Source organism: Epinephelus lanceolatus, chromosome 12 (genome assembly GCF_041903045.1).
Source record: "Epinephelus lanceolatus isolate andai-2023 chromosome 12, ASM4190304v1, whole genome shotgun sequence".
NCBI classification, from domain to species: Eukaryota; Metazoa; Chordata; class Actinopteri; order Perciformes; family Serranidae; genus Epinephelus; species Epinephelus lanceolatus.
Genome location: NC_135745.1, coordinates 8222177 through 8236342, shown reverse-complemented (window position 1 = coordinate 8236342; position 14166 = coordinate 8222177). Strand labels below are relative to the sequence as shown.

The 14166-nt window shown below is 40.9% G+C and overlaps 1 protein-coding gene across 1 annotated transcript in view; it reads left to right on the top strand.

Moving 5' to 3' along the window:
* brinp2 (bone morphogenetic protein/retinoic acid inducible neural-specific 2) overlaps positions 1-14166 on the top strand; it is a 342576-nt gene that overhangs the window by 320575 nt on the left and 7835 nt on the right. Inside the window, exon 7 of the mRNA XM_033650943.2 lies at positions 5543-5765. Within this exon, the coding sequence (XP_033506834.1) occupies positions 5543-5765 (223 nt within the window). The remainder of the gene's footprint in view (positions 1-5542; positions 5766-14166) is intronic.

The window sequence follows — 14166 nt, the reverse complement described above, 5'->3', positions numbered from 1 at the left end:
GTCAACTGTATTAATAAGAGGGTTTCAGATAAGATAACACGCCATCTTGGCAGCCATATTGGATCACAGTAGCTGTGGAGAACAGGTTGTGGTTCCATATTTCCAGAAATTAACAATAATAACAACATTCTGTGTGGTTTCTGACTGAGAGCTGACAAGCATCATCCAAATTTGTGTTGAGCTCAAATCCCGTCTCATCTCGTCTCGTCGTCCTCCGCTTATCCGGGTCCGGGTCGTGGGGGCAGCAGCCTCAGCAAAGAAGCCCAGACAGTCCTCTCCCCAGCCACCTCCGTCAGCTCTTCCGAGGGAACCCCGAGGCGTTCCCAGGCCAGCCGGGCGATGTAATCCCTCCAGCGTGTCCTGGGTTGGCCCCGAGGTCTCCTCCCGGTTGGACATGCCCGGAATACCTCCCAAGGGAGGCGTCCGGGAGGCATCTTACCAGATGCCCGAACCACCTCAACTGGCTCCTCTCGATGTGCAGGAGCAGCGGCTCTACTCCGAGTCCCTCCCAGATGTCCGAGCTCCTCACCCTATCTCTAAGGCTCAAATCCACAAAATAAATTAATATATACTCATCTAACTCATATAAGACCCTATCCAATATTGACACTGAGTTTTAACCAAGAAATGAGACCAAAATCAATAAAGATAAAAACACAACTGTTAACTTCAATGTCAGGAACCAAACTTTATTCACAAAACTTATAGTTCCTCATTTTTATTGTTCTACTTTTATACATAATAATTTCAGGTCAGATTTAATTCTTAGGTTCAAAGTGGCCATACCTTTGTATTAGAGGTGTAATGAGACATCATTATCTGTATCTGTTCAGCCAATAAAATGATGTGTCTGTATTCAGATAGAAGACCGGTAAATTGTCATGGTAAATTGGTTAATGTTGTATTTTCTAACATTATAATTAGGTTAGAAAATATGAATATTTTAAGCTTTTCAGAGAGCCTCAGACAATAAATATCCAGGTGTATGGTAAGGGTCATCATTAGCTGTTTTTTTAGCAGAATGATGATTCACCTCATAAATCATGATGCAATAATCTACACGGAAGTACATAAGCCACTTTTTAATAAAAAGTGTTGTATCATATTGTATCAGCATCAGCAATTTTGGCCCTGTATGACTTGGCATAGAATCAAAACCAAATTTTGTAGTATCGCCCACCCCAACAGTTTGATTGTTGTGCTTTTAAAACAAACAACAACAAAAAAGATTTAATATTGGCAGATACGGACTGTACTTTTCATCTCTCTCTCTCTCTCTCTCTCTCTCTCTCTCTCTCTCTCTGGGTTGAACTGGGTTATTTTAACAGAGGAAATTAACATAGATTACACCTACAAACTACAGGTTTCAAACTTCATTTTGATGTATAGGTTGCAGGGATTTGAAAGAATTCCAGTTGCCACACCAGACTTTTTGTCTCGCTACTTTGAACTATACTGCGCACCACTGGTCAAAAGCATGCAGGTCCTGGGTGAGTTTGCTTTATAGACCATTTATAGAAAATATTACAGGTGGGGGTGAGCGGGCTGAAAAGTGACAAAGCAGCGTTCTGAGTTATTAAAAAAACAAAAACACTGGATGCAATAGTCCACCTTCTCTCTCACTCGCTCTTGCTGTCTCAAACAGACACACCTTGAAAAGGGCCACTGTGCTGTCCCTGTCCTTGTCTTAGTCCTTACAATTTTGCCACTGTAATGCATAAAGTTTGCTCTTAATGAGTTGGTATTAATTGGTATTGCTCCCTGCTGTGTGGGGGCCGCTACAGAATAGTGATCACTTTTTAATAATATGTTGTAAATGAAATGACTAATTGGTGAAATCAGAGTCCTATGATCTAACATAATTGCCTTTTTTTTTTTTATCTCGTGGTCATCCACAATGATGTGAATCAATTTGACGAAACAATGAAACACAGACATATAAATCATGATTTTTTTTTAACTGAACAATGACAAGCAGCTTTGGGTAGAATTAATATATGTTTCCACCATATTATCTGTGCTTTCCCAAACAACATAGTCAGATTTGGGTACACCCCCACTTTGCATGATTCTTTTTTTAAATCATATTTTATTTCTATGATTCACTTCAATTCAATTTTATTTATAAAGCCCAATATCACAAATCACAATTTGCCTCACAGGGCTTTACAGCATACGACATCCCTCTGTCCTTATGACCCTCACAGGTCATGAGCAGCTAAAAAGAGACACATTTGTGTTCTGATGGAGCAAAAGCTCATTGAGCAACTTTTCAATGGCCTGCATGAGTTTGACCTCTAATAAAGTGGCATTTGTATCCTGTGCACTGAGTCTTTTTTTGTCCTTCAAACAACAAACTCTGCTGAGCTCAGTGTAGCTTTTAATACCTTGTGAAGATCAGAGGAGGTGACATGAAACGAGCATTAAAAACAGACCATCTGAGGAATGAACCCAGCAAACGTAGTAATAACAAAGTTAATGTTGCCCTACTAATTTATCCTCATGTCCGTACAGAGAGGCTACAGAAAGAGATGAGAGAGGAACAAGAGATCTAGAAACAGACAGACAGGAAACAGCTTAAGTGAGACAGCATGACTCGCTAGTCCAGAGGAGAAAGATCACAGCGCAGGAAAGAGACAGACGTACACAAAGAGAAGGATGGAGAGAGACAGACCATTGTGTCATCTGGGATCACTGAGCACTGTAATAGGCTTGAGTCTCATCAGTTGGGCTCAGCTCAGGTCGGCTTGGCTGCAGATTTCCTCTGTCTCTCTGCCAACAACAGCACATGGGAATATGATTCTCCAGCAGACCCAGAACAATCCTAGAAGGTCTCACTTAGCTGGCTTTGGGAGAAAAGGAAATAATAGGTTCAAGTTTCCCAGAGGCTTCTTACTGGCATAATATTTGCCCACTGGTTCATAATGGAACTTCAATGATCTTAACACCGGAACGCTCTTGGCAAACCAAGCGCAGGGTATGAGCTCTGTCCTCTGTGCCCATATTATTCTCAGTGTAATTTACTCAAACAGTGCCCAATCTTTTCATGCTGGAGGTTTTACACACCCACTAGTGAAATAATAACCCTTTGATTTGATAGCAACATTTGAATGTCTCTCTTCTCTTGGCTGGGGTAGGAGATGTAAACCCCTGAAGGTTTTACTCATAATACAAGCTAAAGCTTACATGTGTAACATAAAAGCATCTTATACACACCTGTTAGGTACTAAATGGCTATAACATTGTCATATTTTTCAAAATCAAAATGTCTTGAAAACCATATAGCCTTGAAGTAGCCATTAAAAAAAATGCACTGATTTTTAAACTATCTCAGATTGCTTTTTCTTGTTCATGTTATTATGTTTCAACCAGACATATAGGATAGAAAACTGCATTAACAAGATGCTCTCACACAACCTAATTGCCAGAAAAAATGTTGGCATTGTACCTGTCTGCAAACCACACATTCATTACATTTGTACATTGTTATGTAGCAGATACATTGAAACTTTACATTCCAACAGCCCCGTAGTTAACGTGGTTAGGTATAGGCCCAAAAACCACAAGGTTATGGTCAGGAAAAGATCATGTTTTGCTTAAAATTTCAGGTTTGGGGGCACAATCTCTGCCATAAAAGTAGGGATGTCTCTGATAAAACACTCACTTTTCATGGCACTATTTCAAAATAAATGTACTACGTTAGTACGACAACGCAAATTGACATTTTTATCCAACAACAAATGCACATGGTTACGTTTTGTCAACACACGCACGTGGTTGGGTCTAGATAAAAAGAGCAGGGTTTGGCTTTACAATCTTACGGGAAGCAAACACCAGTTTTCCAGGTGAAAGTCCTGGGTTGTTGGACCCATCCACCACCCCTCTCACCCTCGCTACTCGGACCTCAGAAGCCTTAACTTTCGTTTTTGTCTCACTGTGTTTCCTCCTGACGCCACCAGGCACCGTTACACTATAATGGCAAGTGGCCGCACATCATGCCGACATGAAAGGACACCTTTTTTCATCAGTGTCCAATGCTAAAAGTCACTGCCTAGTGCCGGATTTCAACAACTTTGGAGTAAGACCGGGTTGTATAAATGTCTATATGATTTGTGAACATTTGTGGCTTGCAGAAAAGTACAATGCCAACATTATGTTTTGGTGACGGGGCTGTCTCACAATAATGACTTTAAAGGTACACTATGTCGTTTTTTAAAGGAGAAACAGCACAATCTTCCTTTTACAAATCAGGAGTTGAAGTCATAAGTAACAAAACAAACCCCTGTTACAGCCTTACTTGATCTGGCATGACCAGTAGTTTATGGAGGCTCATGTTAGCTGATGTTATTTTGGAGTTGGAGGTGTTCATCAACAGTTTTACAGATGTCTCATTTATACTGTTGTTCTATGGGGAAAATACCTTTTGTCTCTGCAATACCAAGAGAGGCCTCTGGGAAAAATTGTACTGCATGACGTGCTGGCAGCCTGGATCATACACAGTAAAAGTGTCAACTAGAGTCTGTCAAGACAAACAGTTCAAGTTTCTTTTACAAGCGATCAAGTGGTGCCTGGAGCAGGTCCTGATTGAGGGCATGGAGTTTGAAAGATGTGGACATTTGTCAGCCGGGTCTAAAGGAAGAATGTGCCACTTTAACATATCAATCTGACAAAGGTGATTTGGACTTGGATTTTTTTTAAGGCTCTAACCTATGGAGACCTGATATCTATGGCACTCTGTGCTTGACCTCAGCACTCTATTGAATTTATTACATTTTATGTCAATGCTTTGTGCCATTACAGATAAAACTGATTCAGATGCTTTAATGGTTTTGACTGGCATGTTGTTGGAGGTGATTTTAGGGTTGTGTGAAATGATAGTCCCTTGACAGCTAAAATTATAAACGTATGTAGATAAACTGTGCTTTTTGGGATTTTTTTTTTTTTTTTTGGTTTTGACACAAACTTGCTGTGACAGCTGCAGAATTTGCTGTGGATTACATCTATAGCTGCTTTTGTGTATTTGCATTTTACAGCCGAGCACCACAGAGATACAACTTCTCACCATTTTACAACATGCTCTTATTGGTCTATTCAGCTCGTGATGATCTCTTATCTCTTAACTTGTTCAGGCCACTAAAGAAAGAATTACAACGTAAATGACAATGTGCATCCGTACGTGACACCATACTGTCAGCCGTCAGATAACCACTGTTTCTAAATGACAATGATGCAAATGATGCTTCTGTGAATGTGATGAGCTTCTAATGGTGAGGTGAATGAGTATAACTGCAGATTGAAGCACAGGTGTTTACTTTGTAATGGCAATTCATTAGTATATAACAGCTTTTTTTGTATTCTAATGGCACATGAAACTCCCCCAGCTCCTCAGTCATTATCTCTGCATGCCACTGGGGATAAAGGAGACTGTGGTGAATGGGTTTGCACTGCTCAGAAGGGGTATTGTTAACATTTTAATGACTTAAGAGTACCTAATTTTCTTCTGTTTTCTCTTTCTCCACCTTCCCTTTCTCCACTTCTGCAGATGAATTCAAAGCCCTCCTGAAGCGCCTGCCCACTGACCGGTTCTTGAATGTGTCCATGATCGCCAAGTTCTGGTCGGCTGATTTGTCTCTCCAGAAGCGTTATGCCCAGCTGGAGTCCAGCACTGCCCTGGTCCTGGGCAAAGCCCAGAAGGTCGTCAGGAAACTGTTCACCCTGAGCAAACGCTGCCCCAAACATCCCCGCATCAGTCTGCCCAGAGAGAGGTAACCCACTGGGATGCAATGACACAAAAACAAACCAAATGAAGACATAATTTGTGATTACTGGGAGTTTTGCTGGCTGCTCAGTGCTGATTCATTACAGTTGTAGGCTTTCTAACAGCTCCCCTCAAGTGGGGCACACTGGGAAAACCCAGAGCTATCTGTCGGGAAAGAGCTCAGCTTTGAATTTAGTAAAACCCCAAAAGTTATACACACAGGAAGGTGGGAAACATGCCAGTGGGGTACACATTTGCTCCTTTTAAGCTGATTCCCATCCAAAATGTGTATTTGTAGATTGCTGGCATTGTGATTTCAGCTGTTTCAGCTTTGGGCTGCCTCTGCTGTCAACAGATTGTACAGTAGTAAATATGTCTAACTGTGTAAAACTGTTGGCATCATGACGGAGCAGTAGCAACACTATGTAGATAGCTGTACCCTGTATGTACCTGAATGGATCATCAGTATCAACAGCCCACAACACTCCCAGATGGAGTGGCCTAGAAACAATTTTATGCAAAAGCAATAATCATTACCATTTTATAGAAGCAATATCTGTTTAGATACTGTAATGACTGAAGCAGTTAGTGAAAGCTTTTACATTTGTTGGAGCCTAACAGATGTAGTGTTCCCTTAGGGATGCAAACAAACACAAATACATCATTCAGAAATGCACAGGCAGTGCACTCTGAACAGACACACAAAACAACTGTATTTTTGCAATAATATTGTGCAGTGCAGAAAAAAGCTTGACCAATGGTCCACGTGTATTATTTTACCTTGTGGTCCGATCCTAAGGTCTGGTACCCTCACAACTTAAAAGAAGAAAGAAAACTGATAAGCAGAAGTTAGGGGCTGTCTCAAAAATGCATGCTCGTGGCTCATTTATGTTCAATGCTAGATAGGTGTAGATACCATGTTTATTTTGTCCATATTTACGCACATTTTCTGAGAGCTTATGGATATGGATGAAAGGGAGCAATATGACCAGAGATCGTGGAGGCAGTGTAGCATAGTTCAAGCGAGATGTGACCACAGGAGACAATGACGAAATGGAAATAATGTCAGAATGGTACGAATCGGAAATATAGTATGATTATATATGGTAATCTATAGTGAAATTAGTTAAAATAATTCTCCATTCACGTATCGGTATTGTATTTAATGCCTGCACAGACTACCGCCTTCTACAATGCTGTTTCTGTTTAAAAGTACATTATTGCATCGCCTTGTTAGTTGTTGTGTGAAACTTTTGACTCTGCCTCCAAGTGTCATCTACTGGCAGTTTCTAAGCCAAAATAAAGGACACATGAAAGTATAAGGGCATTGACATTTACAACACGAAATGCACGTAATTATTTTCATGTGTAAGGGGAGTATAAATGAGCCTGAGGAGGCAAGGGAACTTTTCATATGTTAGCAGTAGCTTTCCTTTTTTTTCATATCAGACCAATATACAGTACAGGCCAAAAGTTTGGACACACCTTCTCATTCAATGCGTTTTCTTTATTTTCATGACTATTTACATTGTAGATTCTCACTGAAGGCATCAAAACTATGAATGAACACATGTGGAGTTATGTACTTAACAAAAAAAGGTGAAATAACTGAAAACATGTTTTATATTCTAGTTTCTTCAAAATAGCCACCCTTTGCTCTGATTACTGCTTTGCACACTCTTGGCATTCTCTCCATGAGCTTCAAGAGGTAGTCACCTGAAATGGTTTTCCAACAGTCTTGAAGGAGTTCCCAGAGGTGTTTAGCACTTGTTGGCCCCTTTGCCTTCACTCTGCGGTCCAGCTCACCCCAAACCATCTCGATTGGGTTCAGGTCCGGTGACTGTGGAGGCCAGGTCATCTGCCGCAGCACTCCATCACTCTCCTTCTTGGTCAAATAGCCCTTACACAGCCTGGAGGTGTGTTTGGGGTCATTGTCCTGTTGAAAAATAAATGATTGTCCAACTAAACGCAAACCGGATGGGATGGCATGTCGCTGCAGGATGCTGTGGTAGCCATGCTGGTTCAGTGTGCCTTCAATTTTGAATAAATCCCCAACAGTGTCACCAGCAAAACACCCCCACACCATCACACCTCCTCCTCCATGCTTCACAGTGGGAACCAGGCATGTGGAATCCATCCGTTCACCTTTTCTGCGTCTCACAAAGACACGGCGGTTGGAACCAAAGATCTCAAATTTGGACTCATCAGACCAAAGCACAGATTTCCACTGGTCTAATGTCCATTCCTTGTGTTTCTTGGCCCAAACAAATCTCTTCTGCTTGTTGCCTCTCCTTAGCAGTGGTTTCCTAGCAGCTATTTGACCATGAAGGCCTGATTGGCGCAGTCTCCTCTTAACAGTTGCTCTAGAGATGGGTCTGCTGCTAGAACTCTGTGTGGCATTCATCTGGTCTCTGATCTGAGCTGCTGTTAACTTGCCATTTCTGAGGCTGGTGACTCGGATGAACTTATCCTCAGAAGCAGAGGTGACTCTTGGTCTTCCTTTCCTGGGTCGGTCCTCATGTGTGCCAGTTTCATTGTAGCGCTTGATGGTTTTGCGACTCCACTTGGGGACACATTTAAAGTTTTTGCAATTTTCCGGACTGACTGACCTTCATTTCTTAAAGTAATGATGGCCACTCGTTTTTCTTTAGTTAGCTGATCGGTTCTTGCCATAATATGAATTTTAACAGTTGTCCAATAGGGCTGTCGGCTGTGTATTAACCTGACTTCTGCACAACACAACTGATGGTCCCAACCCCATTGATAAAGCAAGAAATTCCACTAATTAACCCTGATAAGGCACACCTGTGAAGTGGAAACCATTTCAGGTGACTACCTCTTGAAGCTCATGGAGAGAATGCCAAGAGTGTGCAAAGCAGTAATCAGAGCAAAGGGTGGCTATTTTGAAGAAACTAGAATATAAAACATGTTTTCAGTTATTTCACCTTTTTTTGTTAAGTACATAACTCCACATGTGTTCATTCATAGTTTTGATGCCTTCAGTGAGAATCTACAATGTAAATAGTCATGAAAAATAAAGAAAACGCATTGAATGAGAAGGTGTGTCCAAACTTTTGGCCTGTACTGTATATCTGGACCAACTCTGTTATATTCACAATCTCCTGTTTTTAGTAACATGGCCTAATACAATTCTGACTGTTAAGTATACATTTTTTTCACTTTTTTTCTTTTTTGAAGGTGGAGCTCAGACACAAATCATTTTTCATTATTCAATTAGTTCTGGTACCTGGCTAAAACATCTTGTTAATTAATTGACAGCTAAATGGCACTAAAAAAATGCAGAAAATGAAGCTGATTAGACAATCATCTCTTATAATATGAATTCATAACCTACAGATAGCACAGATAGTAGCATGGCATTACACTCCTTCTCACACACATGAATTCCCAGTGTTTCCTTCAAAGTGTTGCATTTAGTTTAAAGAGAAACTACAGTTTATTGCTAGTTGGGTTTTAATGTCAGAGGTGTTACACTTGGTTTTATCTCTTATGGTAAAATCAACTCATCAAAGTGATGCTGAGAACACAGCACAAACAACAACAAACACTAGGGTTTTCACCACGCCTTCATGTGGACATTCAGAACACCTACCCAGTCTTACTGAAATACATAAAATGGACACAAACTCTTAACAATACAGTTAGGGATGTCCCGATCCAATATTCGGATCGATATCAGCCACCGATATTAGCAAAAAACGGGCATCGGATCGGACTGCATGGAAAAATGCCAATCCATGAACTCCGATCCAGTTTTTCACGGACTCCGTGCCAGCCCAGCGTTCCGCGATTCAAGCAGTCCATTCCAGTGATCCGCTCCAGCACTTACTATCAATCCACCAGGCCAGCATGCAGACGGCAGACACACAGAGGATAGGAAGAGTAGCGGTCAATTTAGTTAACTGACTATTTGTTTTCTGCTCTGGTTTTTTGAGAGTGATATTTTTATTTGGTTTAAGGCCTGAACATACTCGGGCGGAACGTACGCAGAACAGACTCTGCGAGGAACGTCCGCAGTCATTCGGGCTTCCACAGTCGAGCGCACTTCCGCGTTGTAGTTTCCTGTAAAAATGTCCGTGAAAAATCCCTGCGATGTGAAAAATACATGCCGAGCAGTCACTGGTGCGCGGAGCGGAGTCCGCGCGGTTGTAAAATCTGAGCTTTGCGCGCACAGGGCTTGCGGATGTCTGCTTTGAGTCCGCGCGGACCTCCGCGGAGTCCGTTCCGCGTATGTTCCGCCCAAGTATGTTCGGGCCTTTACACTCTTACTGTTTAAGTAAAGAGCACTGATGGCATTGTTTTGGGCACAATTAGTGAAATTGGAGCCATGGATGGACTACAAAAACACTACTAAAATAACTGAAAAGGAAAGGCTGCATTGTTTGTTAAATGCCAACAATGTCTTGTGGTGTTAATCTATTTTTTATTTATTAGGGGGCCAAAGCACAAGTGTGTAGAGTCTTGCTGCTATTTTAATTTCAATGTTAGACATTTTAAAGATTTCTTGTGTTGATTTATTTTCTATTTATTAGGGGGCCAAAGCAGCCAAAGCAAACCAGCTATATTTTTTATTTAATGTTAATGTTCAAGTTTGAAGTTTGTTTATTTAACCCTGTTAACAATAAACAGGTCAGTTTCTCATACCAACTGTTGTGGATCATTCTAACCCGATTAAGTAGTTGTTCTTTGCTTGATCAAACCTTTTCTAACATGACTGACAACAAAATAAGTGAATATGTATAATACGCGCTTGGATCGTATTGGTATCGGTATCGGCCAAAACTCAATACTGTAATATCGGTATCAGATCAGAAGTGAAAAAGCTGGATCGGGACATCCCTAAATACAGTACTTGCCAAGCATTTGCCAATGCAAAGTCAATGAGGGTCTTGTCATGGTGGTCACAAAAATTAAGTGTATGGGAGGGCTGGTGGGATGGGTGGTGGATGGGTCAAACAAATATGGACTTTTAACCAGGAGACTGCTGTTTGTGTCCTGTGTAAGCAAAAGTCAATATGCAAGTTATGTAACTTTAGGGACTTTGTGTAATGAAAAAAAGTACTTTACGTAGGTACTTTATGTAAGTACACAGAGTACGTAAGTTTACCTCAGTTACGTCCAGTACGTACTTATTTTAACTAAAACCACAATCCTCCCTAAATCCCTGCACCTAACTACAGCTGTTTCACAATGTTAACCATGTGATCATGCATTTGAAACGCAGATGTTGACTTTGCTTTGGCATGTTGCCAGCATGTCATTTTATGCACACTTCATGCACGCAACCGTATAATTTGTTGTTAAGACACCATGTCCAGTTAACATATTCCTTTGTAACTGTGTTATCATTTCCTACCATAGCTCTTACTTTTGGGCTCGCTACATAACAAACACAGAGACTCTCCTCTCAGCGAAGAACAAGAGCATCAGATGTTTCACCAAGTACCCAAAACAACATACCTTTATGTTCAAGAGATAGAGCCCTCTAGTGGCTGTAGTAATTGTGACAGGAAAAGAGGAGGAAGTCAGGTGACATGATAGAGCAGCAAAGTCTGACTTAATCACAGGAGATTCTTTCCTGCCTCCTGGTTTTTACACATGATGGCAGTTGTCCTTTAAACTGTAAGTCTTTATTATTGTAACCATGATGATGAAGAAGGTCCCCTAACCTTAGTGAAGTAGTCATTTATGCTTCCTAAATCTAGCCAAGTTGCTTTTGTGCCTAAATCTATGTGTTGTTAATTCAAAACTATTTCATTTTCATCACAAATTTGTTAAAGTTTTGTAAATTATGTTCTGCTGACAGGGGCATCAAAACAGAACACACCTCTATGTGTAATTCAGGGATCACGGACAAAAAACATTATTTGTTGTTTAATTCAGAGAACTTGGAACAAGCACATTACTTTCTACATTGGCACTGAATGTTGGCACTGGATGTTAATTGTGAGCTGCAGAATCGTCCAATATAGATGTAACTCCAGGGGATAGTGGGAAATGTGTTTTAATGCACAAATGTGGAGGTGTTTGGAAACATACCTCACTGCCACTGCAGCTGAACTGACAAAGAAACGAGTACCACTTGTTGAAAACACCACCTCCTAATAATCTGACAGGCTAACTGACTCCCTTTACCTGAGTGAATTCTACACCTGTGCTTGACTTCTGAGCAAAGTACCCCTGCAAGCTTCACTCAGCTGTCATTACGTGGCAATGTTGTTGCCGTGCCGAAGGCAAAAAAAAAAAAAAAAAAAGAAGACAAGCTTGTGAAACGCAGGTGTAAAGAGAGGGAAGGGAAGCTGAGTAAAAGAGATGTGAGAAAACGCAGGAGGAATAAAGAGACAGGGGAAGGAAAGAAAGTAAGAGAAGGCTGGACATGGAAGAGAGATGTGATGGCGTGATGGAGACTTAGAGAGAGCGAAAGAGAAAGTGTGAGAGAGATGAAGGGTCGAGTTACCGGTGGCGAGAGCCTTTGTGTGGTAAGGTACGCGGCATTCTGGCATGCTGTAATCAAGTCCTCTCCTGGGCCGACAGCTCGGCACTTGTTTACAGAGGACTTTAATTTCCCTGACAGTCCTTTTCCTCTACCCATCACTACACACACACACACACACACACACCCCACACACACACACACACACACACACACACACACACACTCTGTCTCACTCTCTGTCTGTATTTCTCGCGTTCAGTCACCTTTGTGTTCCCTTGCTCTCCCTCTCTCTGTCTCACCCCTGTCACTCAGAGTCTTAACCCCCTTCATACCGGCAACAACAAGTTATCAGGGGCTGCTCAGCTGCAAAAGCTCCGTATTTTCTTCCGCACAGATCCATTTGTTTTATCATCATTCATTTTTGTCTATTTACATAGGCCTGAGGGGAAGGAATTGCTGGAGCATTTGGGCAATATTGTGTGTGATTTCCTGAACTTAGCCCGGGGATAGAATCTCTGCAGAGCCAATTTTCAGTCTGAACATCGCTGCTGTTACCGCACCAAAGTGGATGGTAATTTATGTATGTCTGCATTTTCATCTCCACTGCAGTCATACCAAACACCCACCATTCTATAAGAAAAGGGTGTCAAATAACCATAGATAAACAATCCAATTTTTCCAAGTAATATGGAAGGAGCAGACTGTGAATTATTTTTTCACCTATGGAATGGGATGCATATGAGGTAAACAGTTGTGTAGTTTAGGGAAATCCTCGTTTAAGACTCTTAGTCAAGATTTTTCATTAAAAAAAAAAAAATACCCCCTTAAAGTCTAGTTTTAAGAGGTTACGCCTCTGTGAAGATTTTAAAAGAGGGAAGGATAAGAGCATAGAAGGAACATGTGGGGTGTAAAATAGGGGAAGGGAATCACCCCTCACTACCAAAAACACAAACATTAACACTTAACAGTAAGGCGCAGAAAATTCACACCATAAACCCCAATTCGCTCACTCAACTTAAACATTTTTTGGAAACAGCTTGCACTCAAAACTTTTAGTTTAGTACAATACAGTAACATAACATTTTTAAGTACACCATACACAAAATAATGTGTCACATGGCCCTAATCTGACAGGAGTTTTATGTCAGACTAACATAACTTTTTTTTGGTGTTGTTCATTGAGTATTTAATTCTATGTCCTATGAACATAACAACGCTGAGTAACCATTTTTAACAGCCATTTTTAGTTTCATTGAACCATAAAAATATATGTTAAGTGCACAGTGATAGTGTTGTTAATTGCTGTTAAACTAATTAGACTAATGCCAGGTTCACACTACATGATATCAGCCCAATTGCAGCCCGCAGCATTGTACGGTGTTGGCTTTGATTGCGAACAACAAAAAGTGTTGTATGCAATAATCCATCGTTTCATCTCGTGTAGTGTGTCAAAGTAGGTGACAACTGATGCTGCTTCTGTGATGTCTCACGACGTCCCAACAGAAGGTCTAGCATGTTTGATTTTCTTTTTGTCGTTCACGACTTCTTCCGTCACAGCCGTCACTTTGACCAATAGAAACAGAGAGCAATCTGCTGCAATAGACAACTGTATGGCAACAACGCTCCAGCCTTTTTGATATTTCCACTAGGGATGTTACCACGACAGAGTAAAAGGGAAAAATTTGGGCATGAAACAGCAGAGGCACTTTAACAACCAGGTGAGTAGTGCCATTAGCATCAAACTTGCAAAAAATGTTATTACTTCATAATGGAGAAAGATATAAAGGAATAAAATTTTAAAATAGTGGCAGGGCTTTTACTGACCACGACTGCAGAAGGTACCAGCTTCATTTGAAACAGACTACATTACTTTATTTAATATTTTCCTCTGTATTTTTCTTCTTGTACTTTTAATCTGCTCCCTTTTGCCTTATTAAAGTTAATGCATCGA